The sequence below is a fragment of the Fulmarus glacialis genome, unplaced genomic scaffold (assembly GCF_000690835.1).
Source record: "Fulmarus glacialis isolate BGI_N327 unplaced genomic scaffold, ASM69083v1 scaffold21734, whole genome shotgun sequence".
NCBI lineage: Eukaryota > Metazoa > Chordata > Aves > Procellariiformes > Procellariidae > Fulmarus > Fulmarus glacialis.
Genome location: NW_009207719.1, coordinates 36,582 through 61,441, shown reverse-complemented (window position 1 = coordinate 61,441; position 24,860 = coordinate 36,582). Strand labels below are relative to the sequence as shown.

The 24,860-nt window shown below is 37.4% G+C and overlaps 1 protein-coding gene across 1 annotated transcript; it reads left to right on the top strand.

The window, feature by feature from the left end:
• Nucleotides 1-1,787: 1,787 nt before the first annotated feature.
• On the top strand, nt 1,788-24,563 carry MAPK8 (mitogen-activated protein kinase 8). The gene is made up of 12 exons (XM_009576245.1): nt 1,788-1,953; nt 4,616-4,745; nt 6,012-6,070; nt 6,209-6,347; nt 11,232-11,397; nt 16,216-16,287; nt 18,250-18,432; nt 19,261-19,385; nt 20,366-20,429; nt 22,306-22,383; nt 23,419-23,986; nt 24,199-24,563. Exons 1-11 carry the CDS (start codon nt 1,832-1,834, stop codon nt 23,562-23,564), a joined length of 1,284 nt encoding a protein of 427 aa, XP_009574540.1. The 5' UTR covers nt 1,788-1,831; the 3' UTR covers nt 23,565-23,986; nt 24,199-24,563.
• Nucleotides 24,564-24,860: the final 297 nt, after the last annotated feature.

Sequence of the window (24,860 nt, the reverse complement as noted above, 5' to 3'; positions counted from 1 at the left end):
TACAGTTTTAGTGGATAAACTCAATAGTTTTTTTCTCAGCTGGTGATGAACAGATGTAAGATTGTGTGAATGATTGTCTTCATTCTTTGTTTTCTCATTTTCAAAAATTTGTTTGGCTGATTTCATACCTTCCGCAACAAATTTTATCTCTCCTAATTCAGGGTTTTGTTGTCATTATGTATTTGTTGGGCATCTTTATTCCAAAACTTTGTGTGAGTACATCTGTGAGGAAAGTGTTGAGAAAGAGGCAGAGTCCAAAGATGCAGTGATAAAAGGGATAGGAAAGAAAGAGCTGGGGATGGTGGTGTGTGTCCGGTAAGCCTGCCATAGAGCTGCTGTTCAGTCTGGATCCCCAGCTTGTATGCAATTTTTCTTGTGCTAGGCAACAGTTCTTCTCCAATTATGCCTCCCGTATCAACTGGAGAAGGAAGCCTTTAACAATACTGCTAATACACTGATACAAGCACCTTTGGTATTTAGTTAAGTCTTTCTGACAGAGACTTGTTTCTTTCACAGTATTTTGGAAAAGGGGCTTGTTTAGTAGATATTTCTTTTGAGATAAATGCCAATTAAGGTAGTGCATTTTTATAATACACCAAATAGTTTAAAATGTGTCCTTTTTAGAATTTCAGAGTGCTTTTCATTGCACCTGTGTAGCTGAAATGAATGCAGGCTAGCTAGTTGAAAATGGAATTTGGTAAATTTACAGATTCTTAAAAAAATTCTACTTGTACAACATTTGTGATTATTTGTGGAGGCCACATTTGCACTGTCCGCATTTTCAAAGCTTGTTTAAAATTTAACAAATGTATAGTGTCATAGTGTATGGAAGCTAAGAATCTGTTTGGGGCTGTTGAATAATAATATGGGAAAATGTTCCTTAAGTTAGTAACAAAGGAAGACAGCATGCTGTAGCTCTTGAAGAAATGAAGAAATTTCTTCTTCTGGTCAAACAGGAATTTGCACTACTAGACATCTATTACAGCTACACCCAAAACCCATGTAAAGAGAAAATTAAAAGTGCACAGTTAACATTAAAGAAGCAGGAAATTAAACAGTAAAAGCCACCGTGCAGTTTTATTTTTCTCTTCTGTGGACATGTGCATTGAGATGTTGCCTTTCTTTTTTAATATGAGGGGGTTTTGGTGGAATATACATCCTTTCTTCTTTTTTTTTTCCCTGATTATTACTTTTATTCATAGGAGCTAGTGTGTGAGATCTCTGACAAGGCCGGTTTTCCTTTTCTGTCCTAGATTGACTGTATGTATTTCCACATCAGTGACAGGTACTCCTGGCAGTTGTGACCAAGAGTATTTTGATGATTGCAATGTCTGGAAGCCTTGTTGATGTTTTGTCACTCCTGTATTTACAGAGTCATGCAACAGTTTATGTTGGAAGGGACCTCTGCAGAGTGTCTGGTCCAAACCCTGCTCACTTGCTGCATGCTGTGTGTGAAGGAATGGCAACACTCTTAGAGCTCTGCAGATGACGTGTAGTTTCCTGCCTTTTGATCTTCTGTTCATTGTCGTCTAAGATTTTGCTACCAACCATTCACTTCTGGTTTTCTATTATTTTTGCCCTTCTAGAATCCTATCTTAGGAACATTCCTAAAAATAAAACATTTCAGACACGTGCCATCTCATTCCTGCAGAGATTAAAAGTTAGCATACACTTGCATATAGGACTTATTTGGGAAATGTCTTCCGCATATTATAAAAACTTTTGCCTTTTGTCAGATTACATACAGTTGTAAAATCTTAGTTTTTCAAGTTTTATTTCTTTACAGGCCAGAAGCAAAAATTGGATGAAGCGATCTAAGTAAGTTGCCGCCATGAGCAGAAGCAAGCGTGACAACAATTTCTACAGTGTTGAAATTGGAGATTCTACTTTCACTGTATTGAAACGGTATCAAAACTTAAAACCAATAGGATCAGGAGCACAAGGGATAGTATGGTAAGGTTTCTTTAAAATTTAAATGTACTTTTAGGTTCCCTTGATAGAATTTTCTGAGTCCTTCAACTGTTGTATGTTACTGAGTAGGAGTGTGGAGAACTACCTTTTACGTGCAAAATGGCAACAGCAATAGTTAGCCATTTTTCCACAGCAAGGGCTGTTGCTGTTGCTTTTTGACCTATGTCCTTTCCTGCTTCCACACCGATGCCCTTCTGTGCAAATTCAACCAGCTGTGCTGAGTCCCATAAATTAACGGGGGGAGAAAAAACTGGAAGAAGAAACTAATCCTAACCCTAAGCCACACTACTTACAGTGAAACAAAAGCCAGAAATACTCTCTATATAATAGCTGATGCTTGTGAATGGTTTTACTTCTTGAAATGGTTTGTTAGGGGCCTTTTCACTTAGTTTCACAATCTGACTAGTCCCTGATACCAGTTAGTGAGCATTTGTGATGCTGCCTGTAATGTGTAAATACCTGATGCAGTTTAGGAAAATATGACTTGACAATATAATTCTTTGAATAAGAGTTCTGCTGTGTGGACTGAAGAGTGTCCGATTGATGTAAGATTGGTGACAACTAGCTGCTTGTAGGCACTGTTTCCTGTTCAGTGACATTACCCCAAAGATAAATGTTGGTTTAAGCTTCTTGAGAGCTCCTTCAAGAGAAGGATGTAGATAGCACAGAAACTTGCAGACTTTCCAATTTATTGTAAGTCTTAAGATGCTATCCAGGGACATAAAAATACAAAAGAAACATCAGGGAAGAGAAAGGTAGAGAAAACCATAATCTTCTCAAACACTTTTCCCTGTAACCTCTTTACTGCCTTGGTCTTGTCTTGATCAAGTGTTTAGAGAATGTGTGGTACGGGTGTGTTTTTAATTCATATTTGTGTTTTAGCTGGGTTAATAATAAAATAGTGTGCTTAGTGCAAATGAAAACTTGAAGGCCAGTACTCTGGAAAGAATTGTTTTTGAAATAGTAACTTCTGCTGTTAAGATTATTTGGTCTGCAAGTAGCAGCAGCAGAATAACTGATCTGAATTTTGTTTGCATGTGTGTTAATATAAGGAGGATGTAGATAGTTGTTTGACTACAGTCTGCTTAGTTGCTACAGAAATGCCTGCAAAAGCTTTCAGTGTTATCACTGTTCTTCTGATTCCCAGTCATATGTTACTGCCTGTTTTCCAAATCTACTGCCCTGCCCAGAGCTGAGGTCCAAAAAGTGACCATGCAGTTGTTCTAGTGTCATTCTGTAATTGCTGCTAGTGGTAATTGAAGCCTTTTTAGTTAAACTACTCTGATTATCCTGAGGACTGGAGTGCTTATGTGGTTAAATCTTGCCCATGTCTGGAGGAGATAAAGTGTAATTCTTGTGATTTGGGTTGGGGTTTTTTGGGGTATTTTTGTTTGGGTTTGTGGTTTTTGGTTTTTTTTTAAACTGATCCAATTTGATTTGGAGGAATATTAAGCAGATGGCCTAAGGGTTCAACCATATCTAATACTGAAACAGCCTCTAAGGCTACCATTACATACTGGGGATGCAGAAGTTTAAATACTGGTACAGGAGTCCCATGTTGGCAATCTTTCCTGGCCACCTCTTTGCCACTCTTTCATAAGATATTCCTTATCTTGGGGGTAGGTGGGGGAAAATGTAAACCGAAGGAAGCTACCAGTATTTGTTGTTCCCATTTTTTCTTTCTTCAATAGTGACTAGAGGTTTTGACGATGTTTTTTAAAAAAAAAATCATTCAAGCCTACATACTATATAGACAACATAGCTTTTTAAAGTAGCTAGTTGGATTTAGTAGATCCTGACTGTTTACTGGCAGATGTTCTTCATTAGGTTTGAGTACCATTCTTGATAAGAGACAAGAAAACACTATTTTCCCTGCTAAGGCTTTTTTAGTAACTGATAAATATTTCCTGAGTCTGCACGGCAGTCAGCTGTTGTATTACCTCTTACAGGAAAGAAAATCCGTGCCTTCCTGTCATGGAAATGTGATACTTCTGGGAGTTGTCCCCAGTAACAGTCTTTGTCAGTTAAACAGCGTGTGTCACTGAATCATACGACAATCTTGGCATTAGTCTGCAAACAAAATGTTATTCTTCCTTTTTACCAAGTAAAAGCCAGCGACATCAAGATGTTAAGGCTTTCCTAACTTTTTTTTTTTTGTTTTATCTTGACATTGATGCTCTCAGTGTCCTGAGGGTATTAAGCAACTGCATAAGTGAAAGCATGAGGCCTTTGTATAATCTGCTTTTCCTCTATCCTTCTTCCCTCCTTTCAGTGTGAAGATTTTACATAAAATTGATGTGCTTTTTATGTTTGAAGTGGTTTGGATCTTTTTTAGGTGGTCTGTTCTTGAGTGCTAATGAGTGGCAAGAGCGCAGTATCTTTAGTAAGGTATTTTAGGAAGCAGAGATTGTGCATTTTTTTTGTGGAGATTGTCATGTGTTAGTACTACGAAGCTGGGAAACATTTCTAAATTTTGAATCGTTCAGCATATAAGAGCGCTTTACTATTACACTCCCTAAAGCTGAACAATACTGGAAATTTGGTTTATCTGCAGACATGATACAAGGTATCTGAAAAAGGTGGCAACTGCCACAGCTTAATGGACCTTGACACTGAGATGTAATAATGTTATTTTTAATTACAGTGCAGCTTATGATGCCATCCTTGAACGAAATGTTGCAATCAAGAAGTTAAGCCGACCATTTCAGAACCAAACCCACGCTAAAAGAGCCTACAGAGAGCTTGTTCTTATGAAGTGTGTTAATCACAAAAATGTAAGTGCAGTGTCCTGCTTTAAATGTTAAAGAATTAACTAGAAGGTTATTCTTTGTAAAAGTCTTAAAAGTGACTTCAGAGGATGGCATCCTCTGTAGATTATAGAGATTTTCATCGCATGGCTGTGTCTCCATGACAAGTACAGAAGGATCTTTCAGAAGAGCTATTACTGGCTAGTTTTAATACCTGCCCAATCTTTAAATACCCCTTTCAAACGCAGGAAGGGAGTCAGTGTTACATTGCTACATTTTACAGGCAGCTGGCAAATAAGAATACTGTGAGTGGTAAGTGCATCCTTGTTTCTGTTGCTTCTGCTAGACAAATAGGAGGGAAAATAGGCTGTAACTTTTTTTTTTTTTTCCTGGTGCATGCATGGGTTAGGAATCTCATACTGTGACAACAGGAACTGTTTGATGCTTAAGAAGCTCTGGAGTAGACGAGATCACAGAAATGGGGAGAGAATAAGTGATAAATTTATCACAGTTGGACTACAGAGGGCTGGTATTGGCCATTTTCTTCCTTCAGCAACAGCTCTGTGCCATCTTCCTCACCTGCCCTCTTAATCCCCCTTCAGCAAGATAAAATTCCCGCTGGCTGCTAGGGACAGAGAGAGTCATAGAAGACTTACTCTGTCTTTTAACTACTTGGGAAAATTTTGTATTTTTTCTAAAGCAGATATGGTTTATATGTGGATTCTCTGAAGGAGGTTTTACCTAATAGCATAATTTGTATGATGATAAACTATTGCAAGCCTGCCTGACTCTTGATAAATAGTAGCTTGACCTGTTTCTGCACATCCCATCCATTCTTAGCAACTGGGAAATATCCTAAAGCAGCTCCAAGAATCTGTTTTCCCCTTTGGGGGGACTTGTTGTTTCATCTCTGTCAATGGCAAAGTGGTATCTCTTAGGTAGTCTTTGTCAGTTTTTAATTTTATTTTTCCTCCTATGCAATAAAAGTCTTACCAGCTCTCTTCAAACTGAAGGTAGGAGATAGGGGAAGATTGACTAACTTCCTTAGGTTTTAAGCTTTGAATATCATCTTGAGTGTCTTTAGATTATGTGATTTGTGGAGGAAAAATACTCTTCCTAAAATCATTAGCATCTATTACAGCATATTAGGCCTGGCTGAGCTGCTGAGCATCTTGAGCTTCAATGTATACCAGGAGGTTCGCATCAGAATATCGGGTATCGGTTTTGAAATGTTGACTTTGCAACTTTGCTATTGCTGTGGTGCGATTATACTTACTCTCCCCCTTCCTACAGATAATCGGCCTACTGAATGTGTTCACACCACAAAAATCCCTGGAAGAATTTCAAGACGTGTAAGTCTGAGTTGAACTAAAGCTGAGAATTAACTTAAAAAATATTCATGCAGAAAGATAAACAAGGGAAAGAATACAATAAAATGGCAGTATTATCTGATGAAGTACTTTTTTTTTTTTTTTTTTTTGCTTCATAAGCTACATAGTGATGGAACTCATGGATGCAAATCTCTGCCAAGTGATTCAGATGGAGCTAGACCATGAACGAATGTCCTATCTTCTTTATCAAATGCTGTGTGGCATCAAACATCTTCATTCAGCTGGAATTATACATAGGGTAAGTGAACTTAACTGTGTGTGTTTTGCGTTGCACCTGGTTTTGCTTTGAGTATTTAAAAGACAGAAAAAATTCAGAAATAGGAGCACAAAGGGTGATCCATAGCCTGTCCCACAGGCAGAGAGAGAAAGCTGAAAGGAAATCATCACACTTACCTTTTTCCACTCTAATTCTGGAATGAACCTTTTGAATGTTTGGATGATTTGATAATAATCTGCACAGAGTAAATAAAGATTTTTGCAGTGAGTTGCATTACCTCTTCTAATTCTATATAATGTTCTATTCTAGTAGTCATGGCAGGAAAGAATATCTGAAAGCGTCTCTGCCTTTATTGTTTTGGTAACCAAACCTGAAATCCCATCTTTGAAAGAACTGCCCATTTTATTTCTGCTCTTTTACTAGCAGAGTAATGAATAAATGTCTGAAGTCTCCAGATAAACAGATGATGATAAAGACCCGTAAGTGGAACTTCCGTGCACCTGTGTGTCACAGAGCATTCACTCAGACTGCCCACAGGCAAAACTGACTACTGCTTTTTAAATGGCATGTGTGTACTGCAATCCAGTCAAGAAATTCTGAATTTAAGGTTGCCTGTTCCAATTGAACATCTCATGTATATTTGTATATAGTGTAAAAATTGCTTGAGATTGTCTAGTTATAACTTTTCAAATATAATCTCGCTATTTTGGGAAATTATAAACTTGTATTTCTACAGTGCTACATTTTTCATTGTAATTTTTTTAGAGAGTTTTAAAAGTTTTCATTTCTGAAATGATGCAGAAGATATAATTAAACTTATTCATGTGTGATACTTTCAGTCATTACTCCATAGTCTTCCTCACAGATGATGTATGCAGCAAAGTAAATCACGAATGGCAGTTCTGAGTGTGCTACCACAAGAATTGCTATGTTATGATGCTTGTCCAGTTCAGTAGTCTACCTCATTGTGAGGGGTGCTGAATGGCCTGCAAGCTGGATCTGGCAGTATGACACTCCCTTTCAGTATTGCTGTTTTTCCCTCAAGGGAACTGGGACAATTGTTTGTATAGAGAATACGGTTTAAATGGCCAAATGCTGCTTCCTTTTGCTCAGCTAGCTCTAGTACTCATCAGCTGCCTCATTCCAGTGAGGAGCTCAGGGAGGGAAGGTTGAAGCCTTCCTTCTTGCGTGCAATCTGCCCTGAACTGCTGCGTTTGAAAGAGATGGGCAAGGGAGGGTAGGCAGAAGCATCACCTGCAACCAGGCATTGCACCCTGTGCTTCTTGGTGTGCATGTGGGCATTGAGACAAGTCGGTGGGCTTCTTGCATTATTCTGGGAATGATAGGCAAAACTAGGATACTTCACTTACCACAGTTGTGGTATTATATTGTGTATGACTGATATTATGCAGCCCTTTGTGTCCTAATGCATGCGCCCGCGGGATTGAAATAATGGTTTTGTACACAGCTTCACTGGTCTCTTCAGTACTTAGGTATGCAAGTTTAATGCTGTGGGTATTCCTAGGTCTGTTTTATTTTTGGAAAACTGCATATTGTATGGACGTGCTAGAGTAGGTAACGTGACAGTGTCTCTCTCTGTGGATCTTTCTGCGCAGGCAGGAGGGAGCTTCTAAAAATTCACTTGCATCAAGAGCAGTTTGCACTCCTATAAAGCGGGCATCAAACCCTTGAGCCTGTAGAAGTCATGGATAAATGTAGACATTCGTACATTTATCAAAAAGAAGTAACTACTTAGGTAGTTGTTTGGCAGGAGTAAAGACAGCTTTGAGGATAGAATTCCTGCCTCTGTAAATATGGGTGAAGCCTTTGAAATGCTTCATATTGTGCAGTAACATGACGTACAGGGATAACCTATTCCAAAGAGACTATAGATACAATTGCTATGTAAATAGTAACAAATGTATGCATGAATGCTTTTGAAGGACATGGGCAGATACATTTCACTTGCATGTCTTCATGGTAGATTTTCAGCTGACAGCTTCTTCTCAGACTTTGTTAGATGATTAAGTATGTTCAGGCAAAACATTTGCATTACTTACCTGCTGTGTGCGTTACGCCTTTATACTTCAAGGTGTAAAGTATCAAAATCCTGTTTCTCTGTGGAACAAGTTAAACAAAACCTTAGAAGACAAGGAGGGTATTTTTGAAAAGGGACATATTTCATATAGACCATGTGGCTGCAATAGTAACTCTTTATATCACTCTCCTGGGCTTTCAGCCCAGTCCTTAATGTCTAAAGCTAATTACTTTGTTGAAACTAGTTACTCCTTAAACATAGTCTGCACTACTGTGACTGCCCATGGAGCATTCTTGCTATGAATCTAGTGTACTACTTTAGTGTCCTCTAAAGCTTTAAGCTTTTTTTGGTGTTGGTAGTTTCACATGGTTTTTAACTGCATTCTTCAGCTTCTAACACAGCTGCGATAATCTCAGCATCTCAGTAACTTTTTCAAAGCTTGCTGAATGACTGAATGAAATTACAACAATCTGTAGATGTGCCTGTAGCACTGGATACTACCTGCCATAGAAGTAAGTGTTTTTTTCATAGCAAACTAGAGGCATGGAACAAGGCAGAGATCAAACACACAGAGTTTCAGACAATTTCACCTAGAAGTTGTAGGGGGCATACTTAGCTGCCACATCAGTGGATAAAGATTTCATCTTGGTAAAGATTTGGCTATAGCTTTACACTGGCTTTAAGAGATGTTGGCAAGTGAACATTACTGTGTTCAAAACATTTTGCAGAGACAGAGTTTCCAGCAAGCGTAGAAGTACAGGTTCGTTTATATTTTGCAATCTGAGGAGGATGAATGATCAGCGTTTCAGAGTTGTGCCTTACTGACTTGCTGAAGGACACAAAGTGTCTCATTAGTCTTGCATGGAGGCTCTGAAACATTGTATTCTGCCTGATTTTGAGCACTTAACAAAGGTGCCTAATTATGGAAGCCCTTCACACAAATCTTTCTTTAGAAAGGGAAAAGTCTATAAAAGCCCTGAATTACCCTCCAGGGATGCCCCTCTCTCCCTGTCTGATTAGTGGGGAGACGGACATGAATAATCTCTGATTTTTAGGCACTGACATTTTACGTTTTTAAGGTTAGGCAAGATATATTCTGCTATAGGTTCTGGATATATTTATACAGCCTAACTTGATCACTCTTAGAGGAGCTTTTGAGTCCTTATTTATTTAAAACATAAGAGGTATTGTTTCTGCATGAATTTGGATGCAGTGTAAGTCAACTCTCACCTCCATCATTTTGAAGGACAGTTCTGTATTCCAAATTACATGTTCCTAGACTTCATGACAACTACATGATGTTCAGAAATTAAGGATGGACAGTACTCTGTAACCTTTTGCTTTTTTGTCCTCGTAGTGATTTTTCTTTGCAAAGGAAAGATCTCTTAACATTTTCGGTGTTAATCATGCAGCTTTGGGGAGGATGAGTATAGTTAATACTATGAGCATACACCTGGGATTCTGCAGTGAACATCCTCCAGATAATAGAAGTGTGCAAAAATAAAGCTCATAATAAACAGGATTGTAGCAGAATCTGAAACATGCATATTAAATAGCTGCACTGCCTTATAATACTTGAATTCATTCGTGGCGTTTGAGAATCTTTTAAGCCAAAGTTGTCTGCTGGGTCTTTGTGTGTGTGATTTGGAAGTGCGTGTGTGAATATGTAAGTATGCAAGACTTTTAATTATCCATTAAAATTCTATTGTTCTGGAACTCCTCTTTATGGTTTCCTCTCTGTCTTTAATGCAGCTTTCTTAGCTTTCTGAGGAGTTTGCTGAAAGCTATACAAGTACAAATGGAAACCACGTATATCTTGCAGATAGCCACTTTTAAGTCTTTATGAAACAGTGAAAGATAGGGCTACTTATCAAATGCCTGCAGCTCAAATGCTGGAGTCCTCTGCCACATCTCGGGTTTTTCTCTTGTTAATCTTAGTAGAGTGTTGGCAGAAAGGATCCAAGCCTTATCTGTGTCGGCCTATGTGCTATGAATGATTTTGTGACGGCAAAGTTATTCTGAAGTTACTCTGTAATATTTGCTCTGTGACATTCAGATGTGTGTAAGATCCTCCTGAGATAATGACCGAGTATGCCTGTGTAGTGTCCATATAAATAGATGTTGTAAAGCCACTATTGTCAATGTGGTTTTAGGGTTTAAGTGAAGAGAATACAGCTACTAAGTTTCTAACTAAGATGATCTGAAGCTGTATCAGGGCATTTTCCACTCCAATTTAACGATTGTGTTAATTTCTGGCAGTTTTTCAATGGTGCCCTTTTGGGTTTGGTCGCCAAAATTAGTAAAAAACCAAATCCTCAATGGGAAACTAAATCTGTGTGAGCATGGGGATTCCCTTCCCGTTCAGAGAAACGTCTGCATTGGTTCAAAAGAGGAAATGCAGCCTCAACTAGCAAAGAAACCTTTTACTTCTTACATTCATGTTATAATTTTAATAATTCTTGTATCAAGACGATTATTGCATCAAATGATTTAAGCAATTGTCATGTTACTTTTGTTCTGCATCGTAGTAATAACCGTTGTTCCAGTGAGCAGTTTCTAGACCTTTCCTGAGAGCTAACATTTCTTACTAACCTCAATTTATTTCAAACATTGCTAACATATCTTGTAACGCTGGTTGTATTTTCCTTCTTTAATTGCTATGTAAATCTACAAGCGCAATAAGGGAATTAATTCTGTAGTCTGCTGAATGCACATGAATTAATGCATGGGGAAAAGAAACTGCAGTTATAGCAATAACCTAGTTGTATATGTGGGGTTTAATGTTAGCAGTATTATCTTTTAAAAATGTGAACCACAGAGTACTTTGTGCTTGTCTTAGCAGTCATATATGATGTTTCTTTTTAAAGGATTTAAAGCCCAGTAATATAGTAGTAAAGTCAGACTGCACTTTGAAGATTCTTGACTTTGGACTGGCCAGAACTGCAGGAACTAGTTTTATGATGACGCCTTATGTAGTGACTCGTTACTACAGAGCACCAGAGGTCATCCTAGGGATGGGATACAAAGAAAACGGTCAGCAAATATAGTCTTTCTTTGGCATAGCTTTATTTTTTGTTTGGCACACCACATTTTACATGTTAATGTTTTTTTCAAGCTGTAGAAATTTTATAAATTAGCCTTGTGACCAAAATGCAGATTCTGGATACACCAATTTGTTTATTCAACTCAACCCATTAGAAATGTTTGCATTTAATAGGAGAAGAAATTGAGGGCCTTGTTTGTTTAAAAATTTAAATAACTTGCTTGGTAGATGAGGTTTCATCCAGGAAGAACTGGAAATATATTTTCTTAATATGTGGTATGTACCTTGATATACCTTCACCTGACTTTATTCCTGATGAGGATGTAAATTGTAATTCATCAGTAAATGTGTGTCCTAAATTTAATGTTTAAATAACTATATTCAGTATAGCCTTTCAGGATGTAGGGACTTAAACGCTACTACTTGAGACAAGAATGCAGAGAGTACTGTCATGCAGCATCATAGATTCTTTGAAGTCCATGACGAATCCCAAGGAAATTTGTTTCCCTCTGCTTGCATACATTTCCCTCCTCTTTGTACTTCCTCTGTGGCCCTTCTTCTCTCAGTATCTTCTACAAAACAATACGGAAAGGATACAGCATGAGGGAAACACACGATCAAGTACATTGCATCTTCTGAATGAAGCAGCTAGTATCCTTTAGGAAACCAAAGAAAGTAACATGTCGTTCCTGAAATTCTGTTGAGCGGCCCCAATTCTGCTGCCATTTCATTGATCCACTGTTGCTGTGGTCAGTTCAGCTCACTTGGTGTTTCCGCCTCAGGCAGGCGCAGTGCACAGAGGTCACCGTTTGCTGAAGGTATTTTAAACCCTCTATTGATTAGTCCTTCAGTAAGGCCCGTGAGATGCCCTGACGCTTGAGGCTTTGTTAGCTGTCTCCTGGTGATGTGCGGCATGGCTTCTTGGGTTACTGAGACAACTGGGGCGTGCTCGGCTCTTCAGGATCCTTAATACAGCCTGCAAACTTCCTTGGCAACTGCGTAACATTAGGGCCAGTGACTTCAGGTTGTGTGTAAACGATAGCTGCTGTGTGTAAACGATAGAGAGTTGATTTTGTTGTTGTTTATAAAAGCCAAGAAGAATAACTTCTTGACAATCGGTATTGACAATGAAAGAAGCCAGCTCAAAGGAATGAGAACAGATCTTTTCTGCAAGGCTGTGGTTTTTATTTCTGTTTGGATCATTAATGAGCATGAGAGGATGTACGTTCTTTCAAATGGCCTCCATGGTTGGCTACTTTTCCCATAAGTCAGATGTTGAGTGGAGCAAGCTTGAAGTTGTTTTTTTAACTGCTGAAGTTTTGTAGAAAGCATATATTTAAGTTTGTCTTTGTGTTTTTTTTCCTCAAGACTTTACATGGGCCAGTTAAGAAACACTAGATAAAAGAAGCTAAAGCTGTAGTCTGAGTCACACAGCTGCCTTACAGAAAGAATTGGTACAATGGAAGTCACAAGTTTTCTGACTTAGCTTGCCCAGTTTACATTGTTCTCTTAAATATTAAGTAATTTTGAGTTGCAAAAGTGTGAAACATTCTTTCCACTAAAATATTGCTTAGGTTATTATTGGAGTTAAATAGATTGTGTTCTAGAGCACCCTGTCATGCTAGTGACAATCCTGTTCCTTAAGCAAGTGTGAATTGTGTTGTGCAGCAGAATATAAATAAAAATTTACTTTCATATGAAAAACTATCACATCTTCCCCAAAGCCAAATGCATGGTCGTTGAGTTGAGAATGACACTTTTGGAGAATGTAAAAGTAAATCTGTTGGCTAACTGAGTCAGAAGACAATCTGCATTTCCATACGTACTGTTGTCATTAAAAGGCTATTTACATGCACTGTTACTCTTCTCAGTCGCTGCCTGATGAGTTCCTCATGTGGAGCTCCCCTGACAGGGAGGCAGGGCTGCAGAGGGGAGGGAGGCAGCTGGAAAGGAGGTACTTACAGTAAGAACCGTGGGCTGTCCAGGATCATCACCTGTTAGCATTGATGCCTATTTTAGCCCTGTAAACCCATAGCTAAATTAAAAGTTAATTTAGGGTTAAATATTGAAAATTGACAACTAACTAATGGTTAACATTAACATTTATTTTAATTGAACGGGGGTCATCTGGCAGCTTTATGCCGTTTCAGTGCCTTTTTTACGTGGGAGGATTGCAATATAAGTTTTGATGACTGAGATACATACTGCAGAGTAGTAGTCTTTTGGTACCATACTACGCGCATATGAATTCTTTAATTGTTTTAAAACTAGCAAAGATCCCAAACAAACTGATGATAGAGTTAACTTCTACATAGGTTTTGATACTGGAGGAGATAAAGCACATTTGTGTATATTACATTAAGAAACCAGGCCTTGCAAACTCAAGAAATTGAGAACTGAAGGACATCAGAACTGTTCGTGCACACGTACCGTAACATATTTAGATTTATGTGCAGTTATGTGCATAACTATCAGGAAGGAAGCACTGAAAAGCAAGGAAAGCCCCAAACCCTCTGAAACTACTACTTTTAAGTTTCCTAGTATGTACACTGGGTTTGAACTTCACTTTCACTTGGTATTTTTTCTCTTAGAATTATAGAAAATAGTCAGTTCACTCCAAACAGGGTTTTTAAGAATAAAATACGCTCTGTATGACAAGCAGTAGGTTTTTAAAAAGATTTTTCAAATCTGTAATAAGAGTTTACTCAGTCTTCTACAGAAGTATTCACAGGAGCAGTCCTCAGTTTACAAGTTAGTCTAGCTTCATAAAAAAGTTAGAGACCTATAAAGAGACAGGTTTTGTTTGATTAATGAAAGCGGCAGACCAAAACACCCCCAAACATCACAAGGTTGGTTTTGTAGGGTGACCAGAAGAACGGTTTCCAGTGTTTTTCTTCGCCTCTGAAGTAATTTGTCTTCTGAGGCATGAAGATAAGTCATTGACTCATGTTATTTTTCTTCCCAGACTTCTCCATGCAATTACGGGCATTGTTTTTATCATGTTGGACACAAACTGATTACAATAGATTTGGGTATATTTTGTCATGGCAGCAGATTGTTTTGCAGGTAAAAAAGTCAATATTCAGAATTTTATTTAGAAAGTCAAATGCAAAACTTGGCTTCAAATCTTGGGGTCTCTAAGCCAAAGAATACTTACTTAAGTATTTGAAAAGAGTTCTTAAAGAAAAAAAACCACTAATCATAAAATGTTGACAATCATTTTTTAAATGAACCAGGCCCTTAATTTTGACCTATTAATATGTACAACTATGATCTCCTATCATATGATTTAGATACTATTTTAGAGGAACTTGTAAGCAAGGGGGAAGGAATATTTTCAATAAGAAGCAACATTGTTTGCTTGACATTGTTGAGCTCCTTCAGAACTTTTACATGTGATTTTTAGGATACGATTGTTCTCATTTAAATCCCCTTTTTATGTGCTTAATTGAAATTCCAGTGTCGTGTTTGACGTAAAAGTATTCATAATAATACAAATTCATTATTACGACTTAAAGAAAAATTTTGCATACAGAGTTAACAGTATCTCTGAAAGCAACCACAAAAGAAACTGACATACCTGTAAAAAGTAAACTTCTGCATCTTTGAGTATGTCTTCCGAGTGGTTTATTTTAAGGTAATGTAGAAAATGTGTATTTCATACCAAAAAAAATTGCTTTTGAGTTTTTCTTTTGTATAAGATGTTATTTCAGCGTAACTGGAGAAATATTTTTAAACAAATAATTTTAACTGAAAATCTTTTAGGAGCATACTAATATTGTCATTAACTGATCCTCTAAAATTCTAAGTGATCTTTTACTGATTGTGTTTGCTTTTTATTTAAAGGGAGAGAGAGATGCATGGTAATCTGACTTTTAGGAAATACTTGATGGCAGATTTTAATTCCTATGTAATAACCAATTAATTCTCCTCTTAAAAGTATAAACTGTTTAGATACACAGTATTTTTAAAGGTCAGTTTACTACTTTTAAAATTATTCCTACAACTACAATGGAATTACTTTCAAGAAATTAAGTTATCTTTGGTGCTCCAATTTGGTCTATTGGCAGAAGTAGCTTTGCAAGCCTCAGAGCTTGGAGAAGGGCTTTACTTTGCTTGATTCATGCGTGTCTCTCTCTCTGTCTCTCTGCTCTAGTTCTTGCTCTAGCACTATGTTACACAAAAGGATGTCTTTCTGCCTTATATTTGAGACAGTTAAAAGCTAATCCTTATATATGGTGTATTTTAAAGTGTTTTCATTGATTAATATAAAGACTTGCTCTTCTTCCTGTGCTGTCTCTGCAGTTTATAGGATGCAGTCATGTTATGCTTCTTTTAATTTTAAATGACCGTTTGCTTTGCTTTTCCTTCTTTTTGTGCTACAAACATAGTGGATTTATGGTCTGTGGGGTGCATTATGGGCGAAATGGTTTGCCACAAAATCCTCTTTCCAGGAAGGGACTGTATCCTTGTGCTGCTGCAGCAGGTTGAATTAGTTAGGAAGTGATTAACCTTTTTATTGATGTTGTGTCATGAAAATGCGTATTGTACAATTTTTTTTTATTAAATGAACATGGATTTTTCCTGTGATACACTTGAAAAAATTGTTAAGAACTTCATTTATATTCAGGCTGCACCTAGCAGTAGGACATAGTCTCTGCTGGTCCTGTAGTTAGCATACATTCACCTTCACTCATTTTCATTACACACGCTTTTTATAGTCACTTCATGTGTGTGTGTCTGATATTTTTATTTACTTTCTTTTAACAACTATCTTTTATGTTAATATCATTGCATTTTGTTTTCAGTTGACATTTGGTCAGTTGGGTGCATCATGGGAGAAATGATCAAAGGTGGTGTTTTATTTCCTGGTACAGATCGTATCCTTACCTTTGGCCTAGGATGTAGTTGTAAAAGGTCAAAAGATACTGCAGCAATATAGTTGCAAGTTAAGGTGGTTCTAATTTTTAAAATACTGGTTTTAAACTGCCTTTTCAAAATACAATTTGCAAGTGCGTAGTTTTTGATTCCAGGAAGCTGCAAAAATGTCTACAGTTATACCATGTAAAGCAAACCCACAACACAGCATTACTGTGTATGACTGTCTTGAGAGATTAATAGTAAGCAAGATGAACAAAATACCACTTGGGCAAAGAGGCTTATTTTTCCTTTTTTCTTTTTCCTTTTTTTCCCTCTTTTTTTCTTTTTCCAATTTAATATAGTGTCTATCCATTGCTTTTGGATGTTGTCACATTTAAGACAGTTTTTTTTGTGTTTAAGTGATGTTTTATGTAATAACTTACTAATCTTGTTTAGTATCCTAGCGTGTTAGCAGTTGTTATTAATTACATTATATAGGAAATGTTTACAAAAAATTCCTAACCATCTTCATTAGTTACACTCTGGAGTTTTATATTTTTGTATGCAGAAATGATCCTGCAAAGAGCTTGCAGAAATATCTGGCACTTCTGTCTTTCTATTCCGTGAATGGCTTGCTGGTGTCTGTATGGGTTGTCCTGGGAACAATACTTCAGACAAAGGGTCTGCTCCAAGCAAATGGAGCTGAAGCCTCTGGATCATCGCTACAATTAGTGGATCTAATTGGAGTTTGGCATCTGATCTGTTTTACTAGTAGTTACACTCCAGTTTTTTAGATGCCATCAGAAACCTTTCCTGCTTTTGCTGCAGGTTAACTGTTTAATAATTGATATAGTACCATTTAGGGGTGAAGATTGGGTGAAGATTTTTGAGGCAGAGTGAGGAGATCCAGGGCATCCTTACTTTCACACAGCTCTGTCATTGCATGAGCTGCACCGTGCTTAGCTTTATGCGTCTGGTTTGCTAGCATGGCTTTTCAGTTTAGCCTCAGTGCCATACAATGTAAACACTTTTTTTCCAAGACCTGTACTAATGCACTGTAGAGCTTGACAATCCTTACATAAAGGTCTGCTGCTAAGTTTTAAGAACATAGGAGGGGGCCTGCTACATCTGACCGAAGGTTTAGGTAGCCCGGTATCCAGTCTTTGACGGTAGCCAAAAAGAAGTTGTTGGGGAGAATATATTAATGAGATAAGCATACATAAAATTTTATTTGAGCTCTCTCCCAGTAGCTAACCATCTGCAACTAGGAATTCCTGAGCCAAACATTGCTTTTTTTAATTCAGTAACATGTACTAAATTCCTCTGCTGCGAACTGATCAATCTCCCCTTTAACTTGTGTAAACTTTTCAATTAAGATGTTCCTTACATGTCCTTGAAACTCTAACTTCTGCATTCAAGTCCCTGACAAAATTGTCATTGACCTGTGTGGGCCAAGATTTCATCCTTGATGTGCCAACTGGTGCTCAGGGTTGCATGTCGTTAGTAAGAGATCGTTAACTTGGGAGAGTCCAGGACTGGGCTGAGGCATCAGGATGAGAACGAAGGACAGAGCACCTACACAGGGTAATTCTCACGAGTGCCTTGGGGATGTGTAGTAGCTTGACTACTGTGAATACGTGTTCAGATCAGGAAGTGAGTTCTTCCCCAGAACCCAAACAATACTTTATTTAAATTTGTTTAATACATTTTGTGATTCTTTTAATTTTCTCTGTTTCTCAGAAGTATATCCTTTGCTAGTTAATTATGATTTTGAGTAAAATACATGTTGCCTTTACTACTTTATCATAGTTTTGCTTTGTTTCACTGTTTTCTCTAAGAAGGTAGTCCTAATTAATGATGATGAACTTGATATTTTATTGTAATTTTCTTTGTTTTCTCTCTATTGGTTATTTCATGTGGTTTTAACATAACTTTCTAGCTGAAAATTAGACACAGTGTTTTTCTTAGCTGCATAACCTTAGATATTGATCAATGGAATAAAGTTATAGAGCAGCTAGGAACACCATGCCCTGAATTTATGAAGAAGTTACAGCCTACAGTCCGAACTTATGTGGAGAACAGACCTAAATATGCTGGATATAGTTTTGAAAAACTTTTTCCAGATGTCCTTTTCCCAGCTGACTCTGAACACAATAAGCTTAAAGGTAAGGTCTGTCTTCTGTGTGTTGTATATTTTAAAAGTTTTAAAACTGTGATGTATTGAACGGAAATGTATTTTGGTTTTGTTCACTAAAAAATCATCCCGCTAAGGATTTAAATATTACAATATTTATATCGTGGGAGTGGATGAATGTGCTGGCGTATGCTTACCTTCACTTTCTCATCTTTTCTGAAACAGCTCCTATTCTGGAGATACCTTTGTAAAGAAAAGTGAATATATATATTCCTCTCACTGTCAGATGCCAACATGATTTAGAGAAGAGTGGGGGGAGGGTGGAATAGAACGTGTGTAGGCAGAGCAGATCTTCTTTCTCTAGGGATGAAAATAAAGTTTTTATATTCATAATACATAGATATCCTGTAGTTACTGAAATAACTTACTGGTTCTAAAAGTCACCTACTCAGTGGAATCACAGACGCACCATATTTTCTGTGACTAACAGTATGTGACAGTTTTTTTCCCCCCCCTAAACTGTAAGAGAGAGGTAGTGGGTGCTTGCCCTCTGCTATTCCAGACAAGGCTGTAGTGCCAGCTGACTTATATTTTATATAAGGATGTCACGCCAAGGGGCACTGTATGCTGAAAAATGTGTAGTGAAACATGTCAACCCCTTTTCCACCTGTGTTACTCTCTTCAATTTTTTTTTTTCATCAAATGGACCACTTTCCTAAACCCCAAATTATGTGAGGGTTGCATAGATATTAAACTGGAATTTGTTTACTCTGGGTCTCCTCTCCTTATAAGCTTTGAAATACTGTATTATGCGCACTATATATGGCACTAGTCTAAATGGAAAATTTCACTTTTGCAGCAAGTCAAGCAAGGGACTTGTTATCAAAAATGCTGGTTATAGATGCTTCTAAAAGAATCTCTGTGGATGAAGCCCTGCAGCACCCATACATCAATGTTTGGTATGATCCATCAGAAGCAGAAGCTGTAAGTTCTTGTTTTAGGTCTCTGATTAGGAAGGTACTGTACTAAAGCACACTTGTTGTGATGCTTGATATAACTGCTTGAACGAAGATTATTGCATGATCTATACATTTCACTAGAAGCTTAACTGAGCCATAATCATTTTTAGTGTCATAGAGTGACATGTTTATTAGAAATAGTACTAGGAATGGGTGCAAACTGAAGTACCTGTATCTCTGTGTGTGTATTTATGTATAATTGCATATAATCTCCTGGATGTGTAGTAATGCATCTGAAATCTTTTGTATAGGGTTCTGATTTATTGAGCTTCAGTTGTTTCAGTGTGGTTTGATTGCCATTGATAGGATTCTGAGGTATTTACTCCTGGGCAAGAGAAATATTTTCATTAGTTGTAGCAATTGATAGTACTCTTAAACTAGAAAATAAGTATTTCAGCAAAATTTGAGTACAAGATCTTGAGCTTTCAATTGTTAACACTAATGAACAAAGGGATTAATTGAAAATTTTTCTTAAAAAAATAATTTCAGGGCAATTTCAGGTTATGAGAAAAGTCTCATTTTTTTTAAGAGCAAGGTGGTTGGTGATGGCCCACTAAGAATAGAAAAAGATGCTTGATGTAAATGGTGCAATTAGAATTCTGCTGATCTATAATAGCTAGAGGGAAAATTTAGTAATTAACAGTAAGTAGGTAAAAAGGGCTGCTTGGGCTGGAGACAGCTGCACTTAGGAGCTCTTTTACCAGACTCTTCAGTTTCTATTTTAATTATTACAGTAATGTAAGCAAATCTGTTAATCAGAAGAAGTTTCAAACATGTAGCAGCATCTAGAATATAGGCCAAGTCCAAGTATGAGAGAATATATGACTGTGTAAATACAGTATTTTTAGATCAGGTTCATATTCTGAGCACTTATTTTCATTTTCCATTCATTCTGTGTTTGTATCCCTTTTGATTGCTTTATCATGAGTTAGTTTTGTTTTTCAGCCTCCACCAAAGATACCAGATAAGCAGTTAGATGAGAGGGAGCACACGATAGAAGAATGGAAAGGTAAGAAGGGCATTTTAAGTTTACTAAGGCCTTTGGAAGTAGGCTGGGCCCCAAGGATTGCTGTTATTGTGGTTCTGAGCAACCTAATAGCATTTACTTAAACTGTTTGGAATGGCAAGGGAATAGGTCATGCTTCACATCCTCTTAATTGTCAGGACACTAAAAATTGTTTTTTGCAGTGAACTTAAGACCTGCTCAGTCACCTTTTGCAAACCATAAGGCAGCGTTTTTAGGGAGGGTAACTCTTCTGGACAAACTGTTACAGTTGAAAAAGGTGCAGCAATGTAAGTCTGAAGTAGAAGCACTAGTCTTCAAGTGAAGAGCATATTAGCAATAACTATACTCTTTTAAATCAAGCAGAGGATTTGAAAGAAGCAGCCATAAGGAGTGTTAGTAATGGGCGAGGTAGTGAGGTTACAGCTGGAGTGGGAGACGCTGGTGATTATCAGCTGCGGGGTCCTGAGAAAGTAGCTGGGGTTGAGGTGTGGAACGGATCGCAGTGTGACGTAAGACTCGTACCTCCAAGAGCATGATTTTTAGTGTTCAGTACTGGTTTAATATGTGTATTTCTATATATATTTAGTATATATATTTGCTTGTAAAGCTTCTGCTTCATTTTGAAATTGCTTCTAAAAGGTGTGGTGTTATTGCGAAGGTCCTAGTGCTAAGAAAAAATGCAGATCCAAAGAGCTGTGCAGGCTATAAATGTTGCATTTAAGCAAGAATTTAGTGCATTAAGCAATCTAATACTTTGTACTGAAAAAGTCTAGGACGGGATGTTAGACCTGTATACCCTTTTTATCCCCAGAGGAAAAAAAGCAAGGAAAATGTTTCATGAATCATTTTTGACAGTTTCATTGTGTTGGCTGGTAATGGAAACAAGTCTGTAAAATCTAGTACTATCACACTTTTAAGCCACTTTCTATTAGAAACTGAGTTTTAATTGTAAAGGCAGAGATAGGGAGAATTGTGGAAATTCTCTTATCAAGAGAATTTCCAAGCAAAGTTATTTCCCTTTTGAAGCAGATGTGCTGAGGGTAAGTATTTCAAGCAATATGGAGTTTACTTCTGAGACTCCCACAGCCCTTGAAATTATAATTCTTAAATGCTTTTTTCTTCCAAACTGTTTGTACATTGCATTAGTTTGCCAGTGACAGATAAGAAGTAGTATTCTGGCAGTCAGTTCTCATTTAACATGTTTAGTCCTTTTCTTCTATTGTTACTTCTGTACATTCACAGCTGAAGTCTTTTCTGAGTAATAAGCTGCCATTAGCCTAGAAACCTTCTAGTACACGGGGTGTATGATTCATGTTACAAGCACTTCTGACCTTTTTAAGGATGAGGAACTTCTGTAACTGGAAGATAAAGTTGCTGCTTTCATTTGGAGTGGCTACTTATATGCTAATATTGTATTCCATTTCATGGTGACCTGGACCTTTAGATGTTGTTGTTGAGGACATTTAGTGGCAGATGTGTGTCGGGAGGATGGCAATGCTGTTTGGGCTTGTTGCTACCTGTTCCTTTGAGCTCTGCTGATCAGAGTTTATCTGTACCAAAGAAGCCACTGATAAAAACTGAATGGTCATTAAGACTCAGTTTAACCTCAGGTCCCCAAGCAGCCTGGACAAAGGAGTCTTAGAGCAATGTCAGTGTGTTCTTGAGAGTGCCAGGCCATTGTAGCTCCAACAGAAAAGAATTGTACATTTTTATATCACTTGCCAGTTGTTCTGTAGCCTCTACAGCCTGTTGTTCAAAACTAATTCTAAACAGTAATAAACCTATGAAATTTAAATGTACATTTTAATCGGAGATGTATTATCAATCCAGTCTTGGGTTTGCAAATTCATTTTTTGCCTTCCCCTCTCTGCATTTTCAGAGTTGATATACAAGGAAGTCATGGACCTGGAGGAGAGAACCAAGAATGGGGTTATACGTGGACAACCAGCCCCTTTAGGTTGGTTACAATAAAAGCACAGTATAAAGCTACATTGAGTTGTAGGTCAGGAGGGACTAAAGCTGTCCAAGATATCCAAGAGTAACCTAACTCAAAAATATGGCTCCTAAATGACCAATAACCTCTTGAATTCTCTTTGAGATACTGCTTATTTGAATGGAAAGTATGGGGTTGATATCTCTTTTTATTAATCAGGTAAATTCCTCTATTATTGTCCCCATGTAACTGATGCTTCATTCATTTCTATCCTCAAAAAACATCAAGAAACATGTACTAGTACTCCATTGCCATCATCTGGTTAGATGTGTAACCTGTAGCTGGTGCAGTTTCAAATAAAGATATAACCACTACTTACATTTATTAAGTAATGAAACAGGATTTCTAGGTTGTCTGCCTTGAATATTCCCTCTAAACAGAAAGGAAAATTATGGAGCACTTTCAGAAACTGTTGCTGAATTTTGGAGCAAAATCTGACCATTGACTGACCATTGATAGGACTCCATTTGCACTATTGAAAAATGATGGCAAGAGTTGGACAGCTATTGCTGACTCTCCTCAGAGTTCACTGGAGTCCAAACTCTGAAAAATCACTGCGTATCTGAGATTGTATACATTCAATGTGGCTGAACACCAGCTATTTCCTAGCCTGAAGGGGAGGATCTGATGGAAAAAACCAGTCCCCTTCTTTCTTTTTCTAAATATGTAGATATATTCTCAACATTTAGTAGGATATCTTAGCTCTGGCTTCATGCAGTATTACCTGTTTCTGATTTTTTAACCTTCAATCATTAGCATTTTATTGTAATTTGACAGGTATCATGTCATGTGAGTTCTGTGGTTCTTGGCATACCATTCATTAAGCCCCATGTTAAACTTGTGGGTTTTATTTACTTTGACGATGGGTCGAGACACATCTCTTCAAACTCGCCAAAACATGGGAAAGTAATGACTATTAGGAAGAGACAGACTAATGCAAGTACTGAACCGTGCAACCGTATCTGCAACTGATTTGCTGTTTTGTTTCTCATAGCACAGGTGCAGCAATGATCAATGGCTCTCAACATCCATCTTCATCGTCATCTGTCAATGATGTGTCTTCAATGTCAACAGATCCAACATTGGCCTCTGATACAGACAGCAGTCTAGAAAACTCAGCTGGACCTCTGGGTTGCTGTAGATGACTACTTGGTCTTTTGGGGGGTGGGAGGGGGGTCCTTTTAGTCATTGATAGGGCGCCTTTAAAATTTGGTGGTATTTTTGAGTGTTTTTTCAAAAATAATCGTAGAATTCATCATAAAGTGCTGTAATTTTAAATTGTAAGTTGTGTTAAAAGCAGCCACTTTTTTTGCTGTAATTAACTGTAAAATATTAAACCTGATAATTTTTATTGTGGTTTTAAAATCTGCATATTTGCTTTACTATTATGCTGCTGATCTTTTTTTACTGAATTTGTAAGATTTGTTTTATCAAAGCACATATTAATGTTGTGGTCATTACCATATAATGAATTATTTAAGATTTTATAGGTTTTCAATTTTTTAATTAGAATTTATTCCATATGTTTTGTTCATGATATCCTTCAAAGTTTTATGCTTGGTCATATGTCTGTGTCCAGGTGGAGGGGGAGAAAATTCAGTGCAGCCAGCTCTAGTTTTGGGCATACTACTGTGGTGCTGGCAGTGAACATAATCCTCTTTTATTTTGGCCATTAGCCTATAATACTTCAGCAAAAGCAATTTTAATTAGAATTTATTCCATATGTTTTGTTCATGATATCCTTCAAAGTTTTATGCTTGGTCATATGTCTGTGTCCAGGTGGAGGGGGAGAAAATTCAGTGCAGCCAGCTCTAGTTTTGGGCATACTACTGTGGTGCTGGCAGTGAACATAATCCTCTTTTATTTTGGCCATTAGCCTATAATACTTCAGCAAAAGCAACAATTAGTGAATTTTTTTAGAGAAAGAGTTTGAGTGTACAGTCCTTTGCAAAGTAACCTCATCTGAATGGTTTTACGAACATAAGAAAGAAAAGCCTATCTTCAAAGCTGCAGAAATATCTAGCTTAACAAATTAATGCGATGTTTTCTGCAGAGTTGTGGCATGCCAAATCTTGTGATGACCATAAAACACGAGGATACTTCATGAATAATGCATTACAATGCAAATAAAGTGTTTATTTCTAGCTTGTAGCCTGTTTTTGTACACACAAAACTAAGTGTATCCAGGATGTCTAGACTGCCAAGAGGGAAAACAAATACGCTGTAGCTATACTTTAATGTAATCTGTGATTCTTGGGAGTTTTGTTTCTTACTAGTTTTGTCTACTAAGGCGAGTGCTTTTTGGGTAGAAGAGGGAATGACATGAATGCGATAGGGGCAAAACTTCAGCTATTCTTTCTCCACCAAAAGTTACTGATTGCTAAAAACCATTAAGTGGTAGGAGAACCTCAGGATTTCTGTAGCTAATGCATTAAGTGAGC